Source organism: Eschrichtius robustus, chromosome 7 (assembly GCF_028021215.1).
Source record: "Eschrichtius robustus isolate mEscRob2 chromosome 7, mEscRob2.pri, whole genome shotgun sequence".
In the NCBI taxonomy this organism is placed as follows: domain Eukaryota; kingdom Metazoa; phylum Chordata; class Mammalia; order Artiodactyla; family Eschrichtiidae; genus Eschrichtius; species Eschrichtius robustus.
In genome coordinates, this window is record NC_090830.1 from 71,841,202 (window position 1) to 71,860,589 (window position 19,388).

Genomic DNA, 19,388 nt, shown 5'->3' on the forward strand with positions numbered 1-19,388 from the left:
ATTATGGGCGTATAAAATTAGGAATAAAACTGTAAATAGTATGGTTGACTTTTAAATTTTATTTATAAAATACTTTTTCATATACCAAAGATTTTGAAAGTGAAATTTCAATGACTATCCTTGAATAGTACACATACATGTGATTATTTCTACAAATTATATTACAAAATGGGATCTTATCTTGTATGCTTTTCTGTTATTTATTTAACATTTTTATATAAAGTATTTAAATATTTGTAAAATGCAGTTTCATCACAACTTTAAATCTCTCTTATCCACCATACAGATCTAGTATCATCTTTTTACATGTCTGTAATGGTTATCAGGGGTTCTCCATTTCCGTATATATGTATGTATACATGGAGATAGGTAGGTATATATGTTTGTATATCTGTATGTATATATGTGTATTGAGTAGGCTGTGATAGATATCTTTCTACAGTTCTCCAAATGTATCTGGAGGAAAAATTTTAGAAGATAAATCAATTCTATAAAGATTTTCAATATATAATTTCTAATTTCCCTCCAGAAAATTTACCCTAATAAATATCCCCACAAACTGTGTTAAGTGTCTACTTTCCAAGATATCTTTCTGTCCGGATATCAACAATTTTTTTTTTTTTTTTTTTGCATTAAAAAAAAGACAAGGAGATAGTTTTTCATGTTTGTTTTTGTTTGCATTTCTGTAACTTCTGATGAGATGGAACAACTGTTTACATGCTTACTTTAAATGTGCATGGATTCTTTGTGAATATCCTGTTCAGGAACTCTGCCCCATTTTCTGTTGGTGCGGGTGAGGGGCGAGAATCTGTTTATATACAAACACTTTCTTACATAAATTGTGCTTATCTCCCAAACTTGATGTTTCTCTTTTAATAGTTTTTCAGACTTGATTTTGTTTTGTTTATTTGTTTTGGTTTGTTTTACTTTATTTTGTGTTCTCAGGAGTAAAAGTTTGCCTGCTTTCTCTTTTTCTTTTTTTTTGGATTCTCCATTTTTATTGTAATATACATGTTCTTTGTTTAGTATATAGATTTTTAAAATTTTTATATTGGAGTATAGTTGATTAATAATGTTGTGTTTCAGGTGTACAGCAAAGTGATTCAGTTGTACATATACATGTACCTATTCTTTTTCAAACTATTTTTTCCTTTGTCTTTTTTTTTTTTTTTTTTTCTATCTTGGTATCATAGTTAGAAAGTCCTTTATCATCCCAAGGTTACAAAAATAAGTATTTACTTTTTTATCTAGTACAGATTGTGTTAGTCATATTCTGCAGTTCATTGCACAGTATCACTCTTGGTAAATAGAGTGCTCTCCATACCCCAAGATAATTCCTTCCTTCCTTCCCTCCTCCTTGCCTTCCTGCCTTCCTTGCATCCATTCCCATTCCTTATGCCTATTTCTCTATTTCTTCCCTGAAAATTAAAATATAAACTGTTGTTTTATTAACCGACTCTGGTTCACCTTGACTTAGAGGGTTGTTTTTAATTCACTGCACAAATATATGAGTCCCTTATGATTAGACATTACCGCATTTCATAAACACTATATTTTAATAAGACTGATCCTGTGTCAAGCATGTACTATATTTCTATCACTGACTAGATCCTTTACAAACATTCTTTCTTATTACAATGCTTCAGGATAGGTATTATCTAAATTGAAATATAAGGAATCAGAATCTCAAAGAAATAAATAAATTACTAAGAGTCAGACAGTCACTAATTAAAGGAGCCAACATTCACCCTAGCAAAGAAGGTGGCTTTAAAGCCAGAGCTCTTTTGTTTACCTCTTAGTGCCGCATAAAAATGAAAGCAAATGGAACCAAGGGAGTTCTGCATATTTTCAGAAACTACACTTTGCAAATAAAATCCCTTTTCTCTATCACATCATTTTATATAATTTTAGGAAATTTCAGTAACAGTAGTTTCTAACTTCATCATTTCACAGAACTACACTAATTTAATGCGACATGCATGGCTACACAATTGCAAGCAAATGGATGTGGGCAGCAGGTGTAATAACCGTCCTGGTTCTGCTTCTACACAGCTCAATTTCAAAATGTAGATTCCTGCCATTTTGAACAAGACTTTACGCCAAACTTGCACTTGCAAATCAGTCGCAGTTTCCCATAAATCTAGCACATTTTGCCAGGAGTATGGAGACAGGTTTCATTCACACAGTCCCATTAAAGCCTAGACTGCAGGGAGGGGGGTTGTGTTGTACAGCAGGAAGAGCAGGGGCACAGGCGGACCCCTGAGGCAGACACACCTGGGTCAGTCTCAGCTGTGTCACCTCATATTACATGATATTGGGTACTTGCACAAACTCTCTGGGTCTCTTTTTCTATGTTTTTGAAGTGGGGATAGTACTATCTACTTCAGAGGGTAGTTGTGGAGAAAATTTAACAAAGTACCTGCTACATACTAAGCATTAATTAAATAACTGTTGTTTTTACTGTTATCATCGTCATCACCATCATCATCAGAATAGGCAACTGTGATGCCTAGGGTATACTCATGTATTTTACAGACAAAAGCATAATTTGATATCAAATTTGGAAATTTTTTTTAAACTGGGAGGATAACTTCTTGTCACAGTGACTCCTCCATGGAAGGCTGTGTTAATTCCAACTTCCCTAAAAGTATACTTCAGGTACCAATTCTATGATCCTGATCTCCTAAAAGTCACATTTATCTAATTTCAAGTATATCGTTTCTTCTTAATTTAGTAGGCAATAGAAGACATGCTTATTCAAAAGCACATAGCTATGAAAGAGGAATAGGCATGCAACTTTAGTACAACAGGAAATTGAAGGAATTTTTTAAATTGACATTATTAAATTCAATTTTAGTAATGTGTAACACTTCGAAGTTCCATCAGAAAGCCAGTAAAGATCAATGTCATTCACAATTTTAAAAAGAGCTATTAAAAAGGTACATATGTTTTGCTGCTAATTTTAGAAGACTTTCCTTTCTTTTAAAATTCTAACCTTCAAGTCAATTGAAACTATAAAGAACTCTGTTGCCACCTAGATTCTTTACTCTCCTCTGCACCCAGGATTTTGCTTGTAGAAGAGTTTGGACCTCTTATCTCTAGTGAAGCCTAAGAACTAGGAGAGAAGACTAAAGTAGTTCTGTCACTTTAAATTTCAAAGATGGGCTGATAGTAGCTGAAGAGCAGAGAGATCAAAACTTCCAAATTGTTGCTTTGGAAACACATAATTTACACTTTACATGACAATCCCTTGGACTGATGAGGAAAAATTTGAGTATCTCACTGTGTCTACCCAGCCTAGACAGACAGCTGTATATTCTCAAGTCATAGACTTCTAGAACTTACTCAAGTTCTCTACTTGTACAGTGCACTTGCCATTATTAGTGTGGAAGGTGAATATTTTGTTTGCCAGGTGGTGAAGTCTTCACATTTCTATTCTGCTGACTACATATCCCCTCTACACATTTCAATTGCTATGTCTTAGACTGCAAGGTCTAAGTGACCCAGTACCATGAATCATATAGGCAAGTGCTTCGTGAACATTTCTTGGATGCAGATGACTCTTACCTTCCTTGGCAACAGTCTGGTGTGGTACTATTATATTTTGTGTGCCTATCTTAACATCCAATGCACCCAATATCCGCTTATAGCCTGATTTCCTCTATCACCTTCCACTCAAAGAAACAACATAGACCTCATTTTATTTTCATCCACAGCTTGAAAGTAGACCAGGGTAGGCCATCTACCTTGATTCAAGGGCTACCTATCCATAAATTAACTACAAACCCATGAGAAGATCCATGCAAAGGGATATAGGAGGGACTTTATTTAGCTTTGCCAATCAGGCTGGTTCTCTCCACAAATGTTCTGGAAAATCTGAAGAGGACTAATCAGTAAAGCGAATGTTGCCAATCTGCAGAATTAGCAGAGGTGTCATAAATGTGAAACCACTCAACAAATGATGATGATGATGAGGATGATGAAGGTGACAATGATAGTGGTACTGGTAGTGATGATCATCATGATGATAGTCACTCAAGTTTGACCAGTTAACTATGCATCGCATTGTACAAATATTAACTCATAAGCTTCACAATAACCCTATGATGTGAACAGATCCGTCTAAAAAATAAGCAAACTGAGACATAGAGGATTTAAGTAACTTGCTGAATATCAACAGTTATAAGTGGCAGAATCAGGATTTAAACTTGGGAGTTTGACTCCAGAAATTGTGTTCTCTCTCTCTAAATTGTATTAGAATCAGAAAGGAGGAGATGTGTCTGGGGATGACAGTTTTAAAAAGCTTTGTTTCTCACAAGTACATGAGCTTTATAGAGCTGATGACTCCACACCAGGGGAAATGTTTGTGTTCTATGCCCATTCATATTTACATGTGATTTTAACCAAGCCATATATATATATACACATAAACAAATATACATATACACGCCTCATTATAAGAAATACAGCCAATACACCTCTTTATAAGAAAAACATGTTTAAATTTATTAAAAAAAATAAAGGTAGGTTAATAATCACTCACTGATTAAAAATATGCATATAAACACACAAGATTTACCAAAAATGGGCAGAAGATCTAAATAGACATTTCTCCAAAGAAGACATACAGATGGCCAAGAGGCACATGAAAAGATGCTCAACATCACTAATTATTAGAGAAATGCAAATCAAAACTACAGTGAGGTATCACCTCACACCAGTTAGAATGGGCATCATCAGAAAATCTACAAACAACAAATGCTGGAGAGGGTGTGGAGAAAAGGGAACCCTCTTGCACTGTTGGTGGCAATGTAAATTGAAGGTACAGCCACTATGGAGAACAGTATGGAGGTTCCTTAAAAAATTAAAAATAGAATTACCATATGACCCAGCAATCCCACTCCTGGGCATATACTCAGAGAAAACCATAATTCAAAAAGACACATGCACCCCAATGTTCATTGCAGTACTATTTACAATAGCCAGGACATGGAAGCAACCTAAGTGTCCATCGACAGACGAATGGATAAAGAAGATGTGGTACATATATACAATGGAATATTACTCAGCCATAAAAAGGAACGAAACTGGGTCATTTGTAGAGACGTGGATGGACCTAGAGACTGTCATACAGAGTGAAGTAAGTCAGAAAGAGAAAAACAAATATCGTATATTAGCACACATATGTGGAATCTAGAAAAATGGTACAGATGAACTGGTTTGCAAGGCAGAAATAGAGACACAGATGTAGAGGACAAACGTATGGACACCAAGGGAGGAAAGCGGGGTTGGGGGGGAGGGTGGTGATGGTGGGATGAATTGGGAGACTGAGATTGACATATATACACTAATATGTATAAAATAGATAACTAATAAGAACCTGCTGTATAAAAAAATTAAATTAAATTAAAAAAAAACCAACAAACCCAAGCTGTAGATTGAGGTACTTTAGCATGCAAAGGTAATTTTTAGAATATCAATTTTGCTTTTGAGCTCTTTTTTTTTTTTACTACCTTAACCATTACTTGATACACATTGTTTTTAATAGGAAAAGAAGTAAGCACATATATCATATTTCACCAGAGACTAATCATTCAGAATTATTTAGATACGTTAAATTTTCAGCATTAAGAGAAATAGGACTTTTTCAATGACAACAATTAAAAGAATGGGATAAAGGGCAGTACTTTGTAGCCACATGTTCATCACAAACACCTATAAACTCGAGAAGGCAAAGAATCACCTGAACACTTTAGCCTCAGAAAATTTTTCCAAATGACTATTGTTTGGGTAATTATCTATTAAAACACTAGTTTTGAAAAACAAGAATTATGTTATTTATCTTGCAGACAAACTTTTATTGGCTGACTATAAATGCTGTATCCAAAACAGTTCCCCTCCTCCCCAGTTTTTTGCACGTTTCTTTTCCCAAAACACACTTATGATCAACATCATTCATCCACTTATTCACTCAGTAAATATTTATATAGCATATTTATTATGTGCCCAGCACTTGAGTTTGGGGAATATATCATGGGAAAAAGGATTAAAATTGTTCCCTTCATTGAATTTAATGTATAGTAGACATAATAAACCAACAAAGATGTAGTATGTCAGATAGTGAAAGGAAGTGTTAGGGAGAAAAACAGAGAGGGGAAGAGGTTTATATGGGGGTGGGGGTGGGGATGGGACTGCAGTTTTAACCAGGGTGGTCAGTGGAGATCTTCCATAAAAGGTAATAGTTAAAAAAGCAACTGTATCAGAAAAGAGAAGATTTGGGGAAAATGAGGTCTGAAAGTAGAGAGAAACTAGACTTAAACTAAAATATCAGCTTCTTTGATGAAAAAAAAGTGGTCACCATGTAATATATAGAACTTCTCTATAAGTTGAGAAAGTTGTAAAATTGTAATACAAAGCTATGCATGTGAAATGAATTCCAGTCTGGTTTGTAAGTTTCAAATCTGCCTACTTGACATCTTCAGTTGGTTGTCTAATAGACTTTTTAGACTTAGACATATTCAAAATTAATTTCTGATCTTCCACCATCTCCAATGTGCTCAACTGTCTCCTCCATAACGATATAAATGGTAAGTCCACGTTCCCAGTTCTCAAGACAAAAACCTTGAGTTGTCCTTGACTCCATTCTCTCTCTCTTATACTCAATATCTAATCTTCAGAGAATTCACTGATTCACCCATCTCTATATATGTTCAATCAACAACTTTCAACCTCTCTATTTTTAAAACCACAGTCTCAGCCTCCATCATTTCTTACTTGGATAATAGTGATAGTTTTCTAACTTCCAGCTTTCTCCTGTACCACTACTCAGACTGTTTTCAACACAACATAAAGAATGACCCCTTTACAATAAAAGTCGTACGTCACTCTCTGGCTCAAAGCTGTCCAATAGCTTCCTACCGTTCTCAAAATAAAAGCTAAATGTCCTACAATGGCTTTTGTGACCTACAAGATCAGGTCTCCTTTTTAGTCTCAGACCTCCCTTCACCTCACTAACACTTGCTTCCCAGAGCACTCCTTCCTTGAGGCTTTCCTACTTGCTATTTCCTCTGCTATGAAGGCATCAATGAGTAGAAAACACTATTTAAAGCTTGATGGAAGGTTAGGTTCACTAACTAATAATAATGAAGATTAATTATTTCTAAAGATAAATAAGACAATTAGAAACAAGAGACAAACATACCAGGCATTTAAGATTAGTTACTAAGCATTAATTTTAACTGAGAACTTCCCAATAACCAAGGTAGGGTGAAATGTATATAGTTTAATGTAGTTCCACTGTCTGACAAGTGAGAGTATGTTAAGGTATTTGGTAACAATCTTTCCTGGATTGACATTTCAAGAACTATTTATTAAAATATTATAAAAAGTTTCAGATAAAATAATAACAATGCTTTAAACTTTAATTTTCTCTGCCTAGATTCTTACACAGTGACTTATAAAGTCAGAGGAATGACACTAAATTTCAATTCGGGTAAAGAATTTGTATAAAACAAAGTTGAAACTTCCAGGTACAATACTTCACTGTGGATACAGAAAGATAGAGCCTAGCAACCTTAGCACGTAAAAATCCAAAATGAATAAGTACACTGTCCTTTAGACTGCTTCTCAGCAGAAGTTTTTGTATCATTAAATCAATAGTGGCTAAGTATAAAGAAAACCTCTTGGAAATGAAGGGAGTCGAGCTCACCTTAAAGTACTTTTGTATTTGACGGAGTAAAAAAGGACAAAAGGTAGACAATTCAGACATGGGAAAAATCACAGCCTCAGGGATAGTTCTAACTACCAGGAACACAAGAATCAGTTTAGCAAATAAAGAGAGTTTTGGGATTTGTATGCCTAGAGGGCCAGGAATAAGGAGGCACTGTGAAGGACTTTGGCAAGAAGAAGAACAATGAATATTTATACCAGCAGGTACTGGGTAGTAGGGAGCCACTGAATATTTCAGAGTAGTGACCTAGCAATTTATAGTAAGATTTATCTGGTTCAAGTAAGTACAACTGTTGGAAGGGAGAAAGATCAGGAAAGAAATTAATGTACTCCCCTAGACTTAATATATTGAGGACCTAGTGTACTTTTGAGGCAAGGTGGCTTACAAAAGGAAGGTGATCTTTATCTTCTTTCATCTAAATCTAGATCTGTACCAGGCAGTGTATGAGGCTCTGTAAATATAACACTAAATGAGACAGAAACATGTTCTCTGCACTAATGAGGTTTACTTAGGTTTACTGAATGGAGAAAAAAAAAAGCCGTCATATAAGAAATTATACCGGCACAATGAATGTCATGATATGGGAATCTCCATGTATTACAGATGGATGTTGGGAGGAAACTACACTTGGACTTGCATTTCAGTGAAGTCTAAGCTGATCTGGAATCCTAATGATGAGCAGGCTTTTAAAGATGAAGGGGAGGACAGGGAATTGAGGGAATTGTTTTCCTAAGAGAGGGACGTGAGGGCAGAGCCCGTGTCTTCTAGGAAGAATGATTTACATACAAGGGGTCAGGTTTGGAGAGAAAGTGGTGAAATATGAGGCAGAAGAGGGGAGCGGGGAGCAGATCCTGAAGTTCTCTTACATAGGGCATTGAGGGATTGGATGGGGAGACACTGAGACCTATAAGAGGCTTAATGCATGGTGACAGATGACAGATTTGCACTGTAGAAACATGACACGAGTTCAAGTGAGGGAATGAACGTTCACAAAGCTAGAGGCAACAGACAATTTAGTAGTCTGCTATAGACAATCTAGTGAGAGACACCAGGTATTCACCAAGGTATTCACCAAGACAACCTTAACACTCCTCTCAGCTTGACTAAGCTTTAGACAGACTTTTTCCTGAGTCTCAGCTCCTGACCTCCTTTGTGTTAGAGAATGTACTTTATAAAATTTATAGTTGTAAATTCTTTCTCTGTCTCTTTGATATGTAAATACCTTAATGCTTCTTGCCAGTTTTACAACCCAGGACTACCTTTCTCAAGGACCCGGGAGCCATCCCTTTGAAATGTAACCATCAAGGAAGATAGAGCCCTAACTTCCAGTCTCTGTGGGAGGGGAGGAGCTTAACTTTAGAGGGCACCTTGCTCCCAATTATAAAAGTACCTCCGGTCATGTAATTAGAGAAAGTTCACTTTTCCTTTGGGTAAAGTCCAAAGAGAACATAGATGGCCTCCAATCCCCCTCACCCCACCTCTGAAACTTTTTCACACCCTTGTTTCAGCAGAGTTGAACTCAGACTGAGCTCTGGTCTCTCTCCTCTATTGCAGTGGTCTTGAGTAAAGTCTTCCTTTCCTTTTTAACTTTGTCCAGTGCACGTTTTCTTTGAAAGAAGTGATAGTGGAGGTGGTGAAAAAATGGACAAGTTCAGATAGAAGATAGTAAAACCAGAACTTATTGTATGATTAGCTGTAGGAAGGAGTAAAAAAAAAAAAAAGATTCCCAGTTCAGACTTGTGCAAAAGAATGTACAGAAGCACCATAAGTAATATGGGAGTTAGGGTAGATTTGTGGGGTAAGATGATGTATTCAGGCTTAGAAACAGTGAGTTCCACAGGTGAGCTACATGAGGCAAGGAAACTTACAGGCCTGCAAATATATGCAGCCAGAGCTCAGGAGACAGGACTTGGCTAAAGTCATGTACCTCTATATATGACATCTGAAATCTTGGGACTATATGAGCATATCCAGGAAAAGTGGAAAAAACTTGAGGACTATAGGGCTTACATCAAAACTCTAATGAACCCTAATGCATAAGAATAGACAGAGGAAGAGGAAACCATGAAGCACTGAGAATGATCACCCAGAAAGGTAAGAAAGCAGCGTTACCACCAAATACACAATAGAAATTACAGAAACAAGTGATGAGAACGTGCCCTACCTAGTGCAGTGCTGCTGAGTAATGTCATTTCATCAAGGCTTACCAGACCTGTGCTTTTCATAGCAACCTAAACCAAATTGTATCACAAAGAAGGTAATGCGGTCATGTCTCCATATTCCGTATGGTAATTCAGTATAAATTTAAGTTATTGGGAGTGTATTATGATAATAAATAGGGCCTATTAAAATGTTTCCAATTTTTAAAATATACCACTCATTCATGGCAATTTTTCTATTCTCATGGTTGAGGATATTCAGCGGACTACATGTTAAAAAGCAGCAATGAGGGTGTTCTCCCTACCATCAACATCATATTTAAGTGCACGTGGCTTTTTTTTTTTAATACCAAGAATCACCTCCAGTATTTTAAGATTTGATATGCTCCAATTCATTTGCTGCTGTTGACATTTTGGGGTTGTGTTGAGTAACCTAGCAACTGTTCTTATTTCTGTCCTAATTTACTTCTATTTATAGAGCATATAGAGACTCAATGGCCTCAATGATATTCTTTAAGGCAGGGCCGGTTTACAAATTGTATGCTCTTAAGTGAGCATAATGTTAAAGATAGGACAAATATTAGTCATCGAACTGACTACAAGTCACAATTTCTTTAATTCTGGGTCATCAGTAAATATGATGAATCTTTAAAAAGGTGTCATAACTTTATCATGCTGAAATATGATATGACTACAGCTGAAATTACAAAATTTTAAGTGTTTGTTTTTAATGTTATATTCATTAAATTTAATTTCAGCAATTAGAGACCACAGCATCAAATACCTTCAAGTAAAAATCTGGCCCTATTCAGCACTGTTAAATGAGTTCCCTTTTTCACTCTTTATCTAAAAGACACTATGATCAAAGTTTAAATTATGTGAGGCAGAACAGACTCTTTGATTTCGTTTTCAGACCTGACTGGCTTTCAAGCTGTTTAGGCAGAGGGAAGAATCACTAGAACATCTGTCCGTCATGGACAGGGGTAGAGAAAGGTGATCTTAAATGACTACTTGCAAAACTGTCTCCAACATGCATCCTATAAAATATCAGGATGACTTTTTTCTGTTTTTATGAGTATGTACCATAAAACTAGAAAATTAAGCCCTATATACCTTGCTGAAGGTAACTGAGGACTCTAAGATAGAAACTAATAGATCACCAAGCTATCATAATTCCGCAAAGAAGAAAAACTCCCAGTGCAGGGCCAAGCATTCCAAAATCATTGAAGAAAATAAGAACTTGACAACTTTTGGGTAAAACTTTCCGTTCCTACTATCAAAAGATCCTTTTTGTGATCATTATTTCAGTTCTACATTATGAATATATATGTACATAAAAGTTCTAGCATCATTAAGAATCATATTAATACCATCTTCCTTTTTACCTTTTAAGGAAGTTCCAGATATGTCCCCCTCCTGAGGAAAAAAAATATTTCAAAAGATTTTTGGTAATAGAGTGCTAAATATTTACCCCACAAAACCAGGAGACCAAAGCAGTCTTATATTGAAAGACTGAGAGATTTGTATTTACAAAGCTCCTTGAACTACTCAAAAGGAAGTAAAGTATAACATGAGCACATACAAATCTATACACATCTTGAAATTCATTTTTGTAAAAATCAAAATTTATTGAGCATTTCCTTTGTGTGAGAAATGAGTTTTCATATATCTAATCTTCAAAAACAACTATAAAATAGACACTATTTTCTTCACCCTTACTTTGAGCATTTTTGACCCCCCCCCCCCTTACCCATTTCTCCCACTCCATCTATTAGTAGTAATAGATATTATTATTATCACAATTTTACAGATGAGAAAACTGTAAGTTAGAAGTATAAACTAACTTTCCCAGGGTCATATGGATAGTAATTTGTAGAACCCTGATTTGAACCAAAGTTTATGTGACTCCAAAGTGCATGCTTTTAACTTCTACATTCTATTTATATAGCAGGGCCAAAAAAGGCAAGTCACTTTCTCACCCATTCTATTCACAAAACTCTTTCAATCCATTTTATTGAGTCTTTCTAAATCCACAGTTGTCTCCTAGGTAGGCTTGAGGAATACACTTTTAGCTACCACCCTCCTGCACTCGCAATTTCCTGAGTATCTATGGCTACTGCTGCCCAAATTGCCCACAATAAACCAGGGAAAATTTCTAGAAATTAGAATGCTCCCTTTATTCAAATATCACAGAAGCCAATGTGATGAGAGGCTGAGTGAGGAGTAACCGCCTCTGTCTCTGGATCCTTTGCTTGGAGACCCCAGATTGCTGCCCAGGAAGTTCCTCCATGGTGTGATTCTACTTGAGTAGAATCCATCTCATCAGTGCAAAATGACCCACCAGGGAGACTATCAGGGTCTGGGCATCGCTACGTAGTTTCCAAATAGTAACCAACAAACTGATTTTGTTATTGATGGAAGACTGTAGTATTGGGACATTTAGAAATTTGTGAGACTTAAACAGATCTGATACTAAGGCTTATGGCCTTCAGTTTCACGAGTCATCTTTCTGTTAGAGGAATTACAATGTCGACACCATAATACGGCTGTAGCGATAATACAGCAATGAAATCGTAAGGGATTATGAGATTCTACCCAAGTTTACAAGCATGCTACACTGGAAAGAGTGTGGCTGGTACCAGAGGACCTGGGATTTGGCCCCATTTCTATATGACTTGCATAAACTACTGAAACTCTTTGAGTCTAATTCCTTAGTTAGTAAAATCAAGAAAAACTTAAAAACCAAAATCCAGGGCTTTTGTTAAATAAGACAGCAATTTGGAAATATTCTATATAGAGTGTTAATGGTAAATGACACACCTCTGTTTAAATAGAAAATATGGCTCAACTTATATTTAATAAAATTTTTAAGAAGCTTTTAGGATTTACAAAAAAATCTTATTATCAGTGAGTTTAAGAATTTTATTTTCTTAGTCTATTTTAATTTCTTTCTGAGTTTTTAAGATAAGAGATGTCTATTTCATCCTTGCTAAGGGCATGAACAGAATAAACAATGAGCTCTGAAGAATGCTCTATAAACCTATAGCAAACCCACTCTCCTGTATCACTGTGGAATGCCTGATCACTGGATATAACCACAGGATCGGTCCAGTGAGTATTCATGTTTAATAATTAAGATAATCATTAATTTCCACCGCTGTTCCTCTGCCACCTCATAAGGCATGCACTATTGGTCTTTTAGTATTTTGCTCTCATTGACTGGGGACTCTAAATCATTATTTGTTGGTTACAGACCTTTACAATGCCCAGTGGCATTTGCCACCGATGACAGCAGTAACAGATGATGTTGAGCCAAAGCTACTGGGAGTGAAATGCAGAAAGTAAAATGATAATAAATAACTGCCACTCCATTACTAAACAGTGCCTAAGATTGGTTCTAGTACATGTTCGATATAGCAGAGTCTGCATAATCCAAGAACCAAAAAGGCATTTACTCCTCAGTAACAGCTGCAAATAAAAAGGAACCCAAATACTTGTCTTGTGCAGTGACCAGGAATTCTTCCTTGAGCATGGTGTGAGTATTCAAAAAATTCTCGACAGATTCCACTTCGAAATTTTATGGTATCTTCTCAAATTAATGGTATTTGGCAAATATGTCAAAAGGTATACTCTGGCCAGTGGACACAAACTTCAGGAAATGCTGGATAGAATACAAAGTCTCAAATGGCCATAAGACTGAACATATGGACTTCCCTGGTGGCACAGTGGTTAAGAATCTGCCTGCCAATGCAGGGGTTCAAGCCCTGGTCCAGGAAGATCCCACATGTCGTGGAGCAACTAAGCCCATGCGCCACAACTACTGAGCCCACGCACCACAACTACTGAAGCCCGCGCAGCTAGACCCCGTGCCCCGCAACAAGAGAAGCCACCGCAATGAGAAACGTGCACCAACCGCAATGAGAAGCCCGCACACCGCAATGAAGCGTGGCCCCCCGCTCGCCGCAACTAGAGAAAGCCCGCCCCCAGCAACGAAGACCCAATGCAACCAAAAATAAACATATATTTTATAAATAAATTTATAAAAAATAAAGTAAAATAAAAAAAGACTGAACATATGAATATACTCTAAGTAAAGCGATGCAATTATAAGAAATATGGGAATATTAGGGATATAAGATGGCTGGGAGAGAACATAAAATCTATCTAAACATGATCTTAGTTCTGGTCAGGTGATTTAGGTAGAGGACAGATTTGAGCTATCCTCCTTGGCTAGTCATATAAGCTTCAGGTATGAGAGCAGAATCTGTTGTAATAAACTCACAAGATAGCTATTCAATAAGACGGTGTTATTGGAGCTAAGTTATCCATACTGTACAATAATCGTTCTTTAAATTTTAAAAAATTTGTATTCTTCCTTTCTTTCAGATTGCTGTAGTATCCTTAATTCTGTTCTCTTTCATTCCACCGATGATCTATCAGGTTTGTTGTGGTGGGGTTCTCTGTCTGCTTTTTAGTAAAGGATTCACTCTGCTAACTCTATGTCCTAAGTAAACCGACATGTGGTAATCACTAAAGTTCTTAGTGTGGAAACATAATCCACTTATTAGACAAGTTATATATCTGAGCCTCAGTGATCTTATTAGTAAAACTGGGATAATAATAGCAGTATAGCATAGCTAACATGATAATTAAATAAATAGTACATGCGATGTGACTACCTTTTCTCATTTTACCCCAAAAGCAGAGACTAAGAATGGAAGGTAGTTTATCTGGGGGAATAGATCTTAAGGAACAGAACTAGGAGCCTAAGAATGAATCAGGAAAGAAAGGAGAGCCAATCCAAAGATATGTTACCAAGTTGGTCACTGCTGTTGGAATTGGCTTGATCCCCTGGGGAACTTTTGAGGACTTGTGGAAAATGCACTTCTATATGGTTCATCCAAGGAATGGAAGAGTATTGGTTGAGAGTTGTTCTGGGAGGTGTTAGTGCCTCACATAAGGTTGTGTATGTATTAGACTATCTGATTTGCTTCCTGAGGGATTCCACACAGCAATCACAGCAAAGCCTCAAGGCAGGAAGTGAATAAAATCCAAGCTATTTGGAATGTATAGGGGAGATTTACAAAAGCAGAGAGCGGCTGGGTTGAATATAATGTTGCTTCCAGTAGATTTGGTGGTGATGGATCTCTTTTACTAGATAGTGGTAAGGGTATAGCCCATAGGCATTCCAAATGAACTGGATTGTCAGGAAACTGCACAATGGAACACAAAGCCAGGATTCAGAGCACTTTCAGGGTGATTGCCACAAGGTTAGAAGCAGTGGCTTCTATGAAAGATTCTTAAGATCTGGAACCATGGAGATCATCAGCTTTATAACCACCATGGGCAAGTGGTCATTTAGCTGCTGTTTTTCCAAGAACAAAAATATAAATAATAATAAGAAGAAGAACCTTATCTTCTCCGCACATAAAGTTTATAAAACACTCTCGTATGCATTGCCTTCTTTGGAGTTATGAACGATGCTATGAGAAGGTGTAGTATTCTTCTCATTATTCAGATGAAGAAATGTGAACTTTCTAAATTTTAAGTTTCTTAACCAAGGTTTCATTGTCTACATGTGATAAGGCAGAATGAGAACTAGGGCATGTTTATATTAATCCTAGCATCCTAAAAGGTGCCTTTATTTTAAGAAAATTCCCTCCGATCAGTTACTTTGTAAGCCCTGACACACATGCTCCGCCTCCAGTAGCTCAGCCGCAGCCCAAGTGCATCAATCATTCACTGCACTGAAAGCATAAGCAAAGTTTACCATTGCCAAAATTCATTTACAATTCCATTGCCATGTGTAAGATTTGATCTCTTACCGAGAATGCCTACCAGATTTGAAGGAAACTAACTCCAGGTGCTGTGTGTCCCCTGGCTACTACAGGACTTATAGATCAAATAATCAGCAAGAAATAAAACCTCAAGATAACCAACATTTCTAATAAAACACAGGTATTGTGACTGACATATACCTGTTCTAGGCAATTTGAATATTTGAAAACACGGGACTTTCTTAAATGTATCTGTTTCATACATCTCCAAATTTTACGACACTGAATTTAACTAATTAAATAATAATAATAATGATGATGATGATAATGATACTATTGCTACTTAGTTTGTTCTCAATAATCATTACTGAGAACTTACTAAGAGTTAGGCACTGTGTTAAGTGCTCTATTCATTAATTTAGTTGATTTCCCACAGTAATCCTCATATAGAGAATACTATTAGTATACTTACTTTACAAATCAGAGAACAGAGGTAGAGAAAGGCTAAGTGAGTTTCCCAGTAACCCAGCAAGGAAGTGGCTGATTTAGATATATTCCCAGGCAGTCTTAGCCACTATGCTATACTACCTGGCTTTCAGATTCAAGTTCTGTATAGTCTGCTCTCCAGTTGCAAGCTATCAGTAGCTAGGAAATCAAACTTTCACAAACTCCCAAGCATTGGGTATAAATAAAGTGAAATAGAACATGTCAGAGTAATTCAAAAATTGATGAACATCATCAGAGAGTGTGTGTGTGTTGGGGGAGGGCAGAAGAAAGCGTTGTAGAAAGGAAGAAAAGTAGAGGAATATTGCCTCAGAAGTTGATTTTTCTCCCCTAGAATTTCCAAGTATATTTACAACTTCTTGGTTTCTCTTTTCTACTCTAAACAAACAGGTACAAATTTCACTTTGATATTCCCATGACTGCTCTAAAGACCAAAAGTAGTACGGAGTGATTCACTACCTAACCAGAAATGGCCTCACTGTGAGCTCTCAAGGTAGAGGAAATCATTCCCCTCATGATGTTGCCCCTGCCTTCTAAGGCTCTTCTCCTTGTGCTTTACAAGACCAGCCCCAAATCCAGGAATCCCTACTGTGAGAGGCTGCCTGGATTGACAAGGAGAGGGCACGGCACACAGCTCTTCCCCGCAGGGAGGGGACTCACCCGGTCAGTTTTCCCTTCAGTCTGAACACTGGTGTGACTGCGGACCTCGTGATCTTCTTCCAGGTCAGAAACATCCTCTAGTTCCTCTGGGGTCTATAAAAAGAAAGCAAAATACTGCTGGTGGAAATGCAAAATGGTAACCAGGCTGGCAGTACATCAAAAAGGAAGCACAGAGTTATCAATATGACCCAGGAACTCCACTCCTAGGTATATATGTAAGCAGCTCTTTGTAGGAAACTGCCCTCAGTAGGAAGCCCCTTTCACTGTCGCTTTAGCAAAGCTATATTGTAACAAACTTTTTTTTTAAAATTTATTTATTTTTTATTTTATTTATTTTTGGCTGCGTTGGGTCTTTGTCACTGCACGTGGGCTTCCCATTGCGGTGGCTTCTCTTGTTGCGGAGCACAGGCTCTAGGTGCACAGGCTTCAGTAGTTGTGGCTTGTGGGCTCTACAGCACAGGCTCAGTAGTTGTAGTGCACAGGCTTAGTTGCTCTGTGGCATGTGGGATCTTCCCAGACCTGGGCTCGAACCCGTGTCCCCTGCCTTGGCAGGCAGATTCTTAACCACTGTGCCACCAGGGAAGTCCCGTAACTAACTTTTAAACCAGGCACCCCCATGCCCTACTCATCTCTGGCTCAAGCACACCTTTCAAATCTTTTAATCACACGAAACGTTGCCTAACTTGTCTGATCTTTCCATAGATCAAAGAAGTAGAAATGAAGAATAAGTAATTAACAGATGACCAGATCTCTTCCCTAGCTTCCCCTTCAGTAATCTCATGAACAAACTGTGTGAACGAGAAAGCATCCAGAGGAAGATCACAAGAAGTCACTGAGCCTGCATACAGTGGGAGAGGGTGACAACTCTGACCCCTATCCCAATGATTAACTGAGATTACTTCCTTTCTTCCCTTTAAAAGCTTTCAGGCCAAAGCAGAATCTTCGGAGGTGGTTTCTGGGGGATGTTGAATCCACCGTCTCCCCAGATTGCCAGCGTTTTGATTAAAGGCACCTTTCCTTTCTTTATCTCTTGAGTATTCATTTCTTAAGTGGCGACCAGCAGGACCCAATCCATTCGATAACACACCCAAGAGAAATGAAAACATATGTCCACACCACAAGTTGTAAATGAGTGTTCACAGTAGCACCAATCATAAGAGCCAAAAAACGTATCTGGTGATGAATGACCAAACAAAATGTGGTAAATCCATACAATGGAATATTACTTGGCATAAAAAGGAGTAAGTACTGATACATGCTACGACATGGGTAAACCTTAAAACTATTATGCTAAGCGAAGAAAGTCAATCACAAAATAGCACATTTCTGTATGATTCTATGTATTGGAAACTCTAGAACAGTCAAATTTATAGAGGCAGATATCTGATCCGCTGTTCCTAAAGGAAGGAGTGGAGGAGAGGGTTGGGAGCAGTGACGCTAATGGGTATGTGGTTTCTCTTTGGGATGACAACAAAGTGCTGCAATTAGATAGTGGTAATGGTCACACGATCTCAGGAATATATTAAAAACACTAACTTTTGTACTTTAAAATGGTGAATTTTATGGCATATGAATTATATCCCAACAAATTTTGAAAGAAAAGGAAAGCAAAAATGATCAGAAGGACATTTTTCTCTGAGTAGCAATTTGGCTAATCACATGTGCTTACCACAAACCAAGGTGTTTACAGGTGATAAATAAATGGAATAATTATCATTAAAACCATATGACATCAAAACACCAAAAATTGAGAAATTAAATTTTCTTAGAACTTAATAAGTTAACATCAACTTTAGTGTCTATTCTAAAGAGTTAACCTACTTTCATTTCTTTTTTTTCTTGTTTTTCATTTCAGCTTCAACATCTCTTGTTCAGGGAGGTGTCTTGATTAAGAATCCCCTAGACTGGCTTGAGCTCCTCCGCCAAGCATTTCCTGAAGCCCTTTACTTTCACTATCACACTGCTCATCATACTTTATGGTAGCATTGTTTGTTGAATTAGTAAGCCAATCGTTGAACTGTCTGTTCTTTGAGGTAAGGACTAGGTCTGCTCTGCTTACTATCATCTCACCACAACCTAGTATTAATACATACATGCTTTTGAATGAATGAAGCAAAATTATCAGTGATAGCCAAAAATACAGCTGGATATGAGCAAAACAAAACATATCAACAGCAACAACAATTTGTCCTCAGTGAACCTCTACTGTGCTTCCATCTTCTGTATTTCAAACTAAATTTTTTTATTTGCTTTTTGTTGTTTTTCTCTGCTCAAGGTTTCCAATCCCTCAGTCCCACCGGGGCAATAATTTAAAGATATCAGTCATTATTGCAAACACAAGTATTGCAAAGTAAAGTCGTTACTGCAAATATAAAGTACTTAACGAGAATTCATTTAATATTTTAGTTTACACAGTCTCAATTTTAAACTCGGATTCCTTTGTTACAAAGCTCTGGTGAGAAATCCAAAACACAAACATTTAGGTTTCGTGAAAAATATCCAAAAGTGAAAGTGGAAGGTGTCTTGCATATACACCTGGCTGTTAAAGGGTGGAAAGGG

At 37.0% G+C, this 19,388-nt stretch overlaps 1 protein-coding gene across 1 annotated transcript in view; it reads right to left on the reverse strand.

Moving 5' to 3' along the window:
• Positions 1-19,388, reverse strand: part of CTNNA3 (catenin alpha 3) — a 1,637,417-nt gene that overhangs the window by 170,803 nt on the left and 1,447,226 nt on the right. Inside the window, exon 13 of the mRNA XM_068548855.1 lies at positions 16,830-16,922. Coding sequence (XP_068404956.1) covers positions 16,830-16,922 — 93 coding nt within the window. The remainder of the gene's footprint in view (positions 1-16,829; positions 16,923-19,388) is intronic.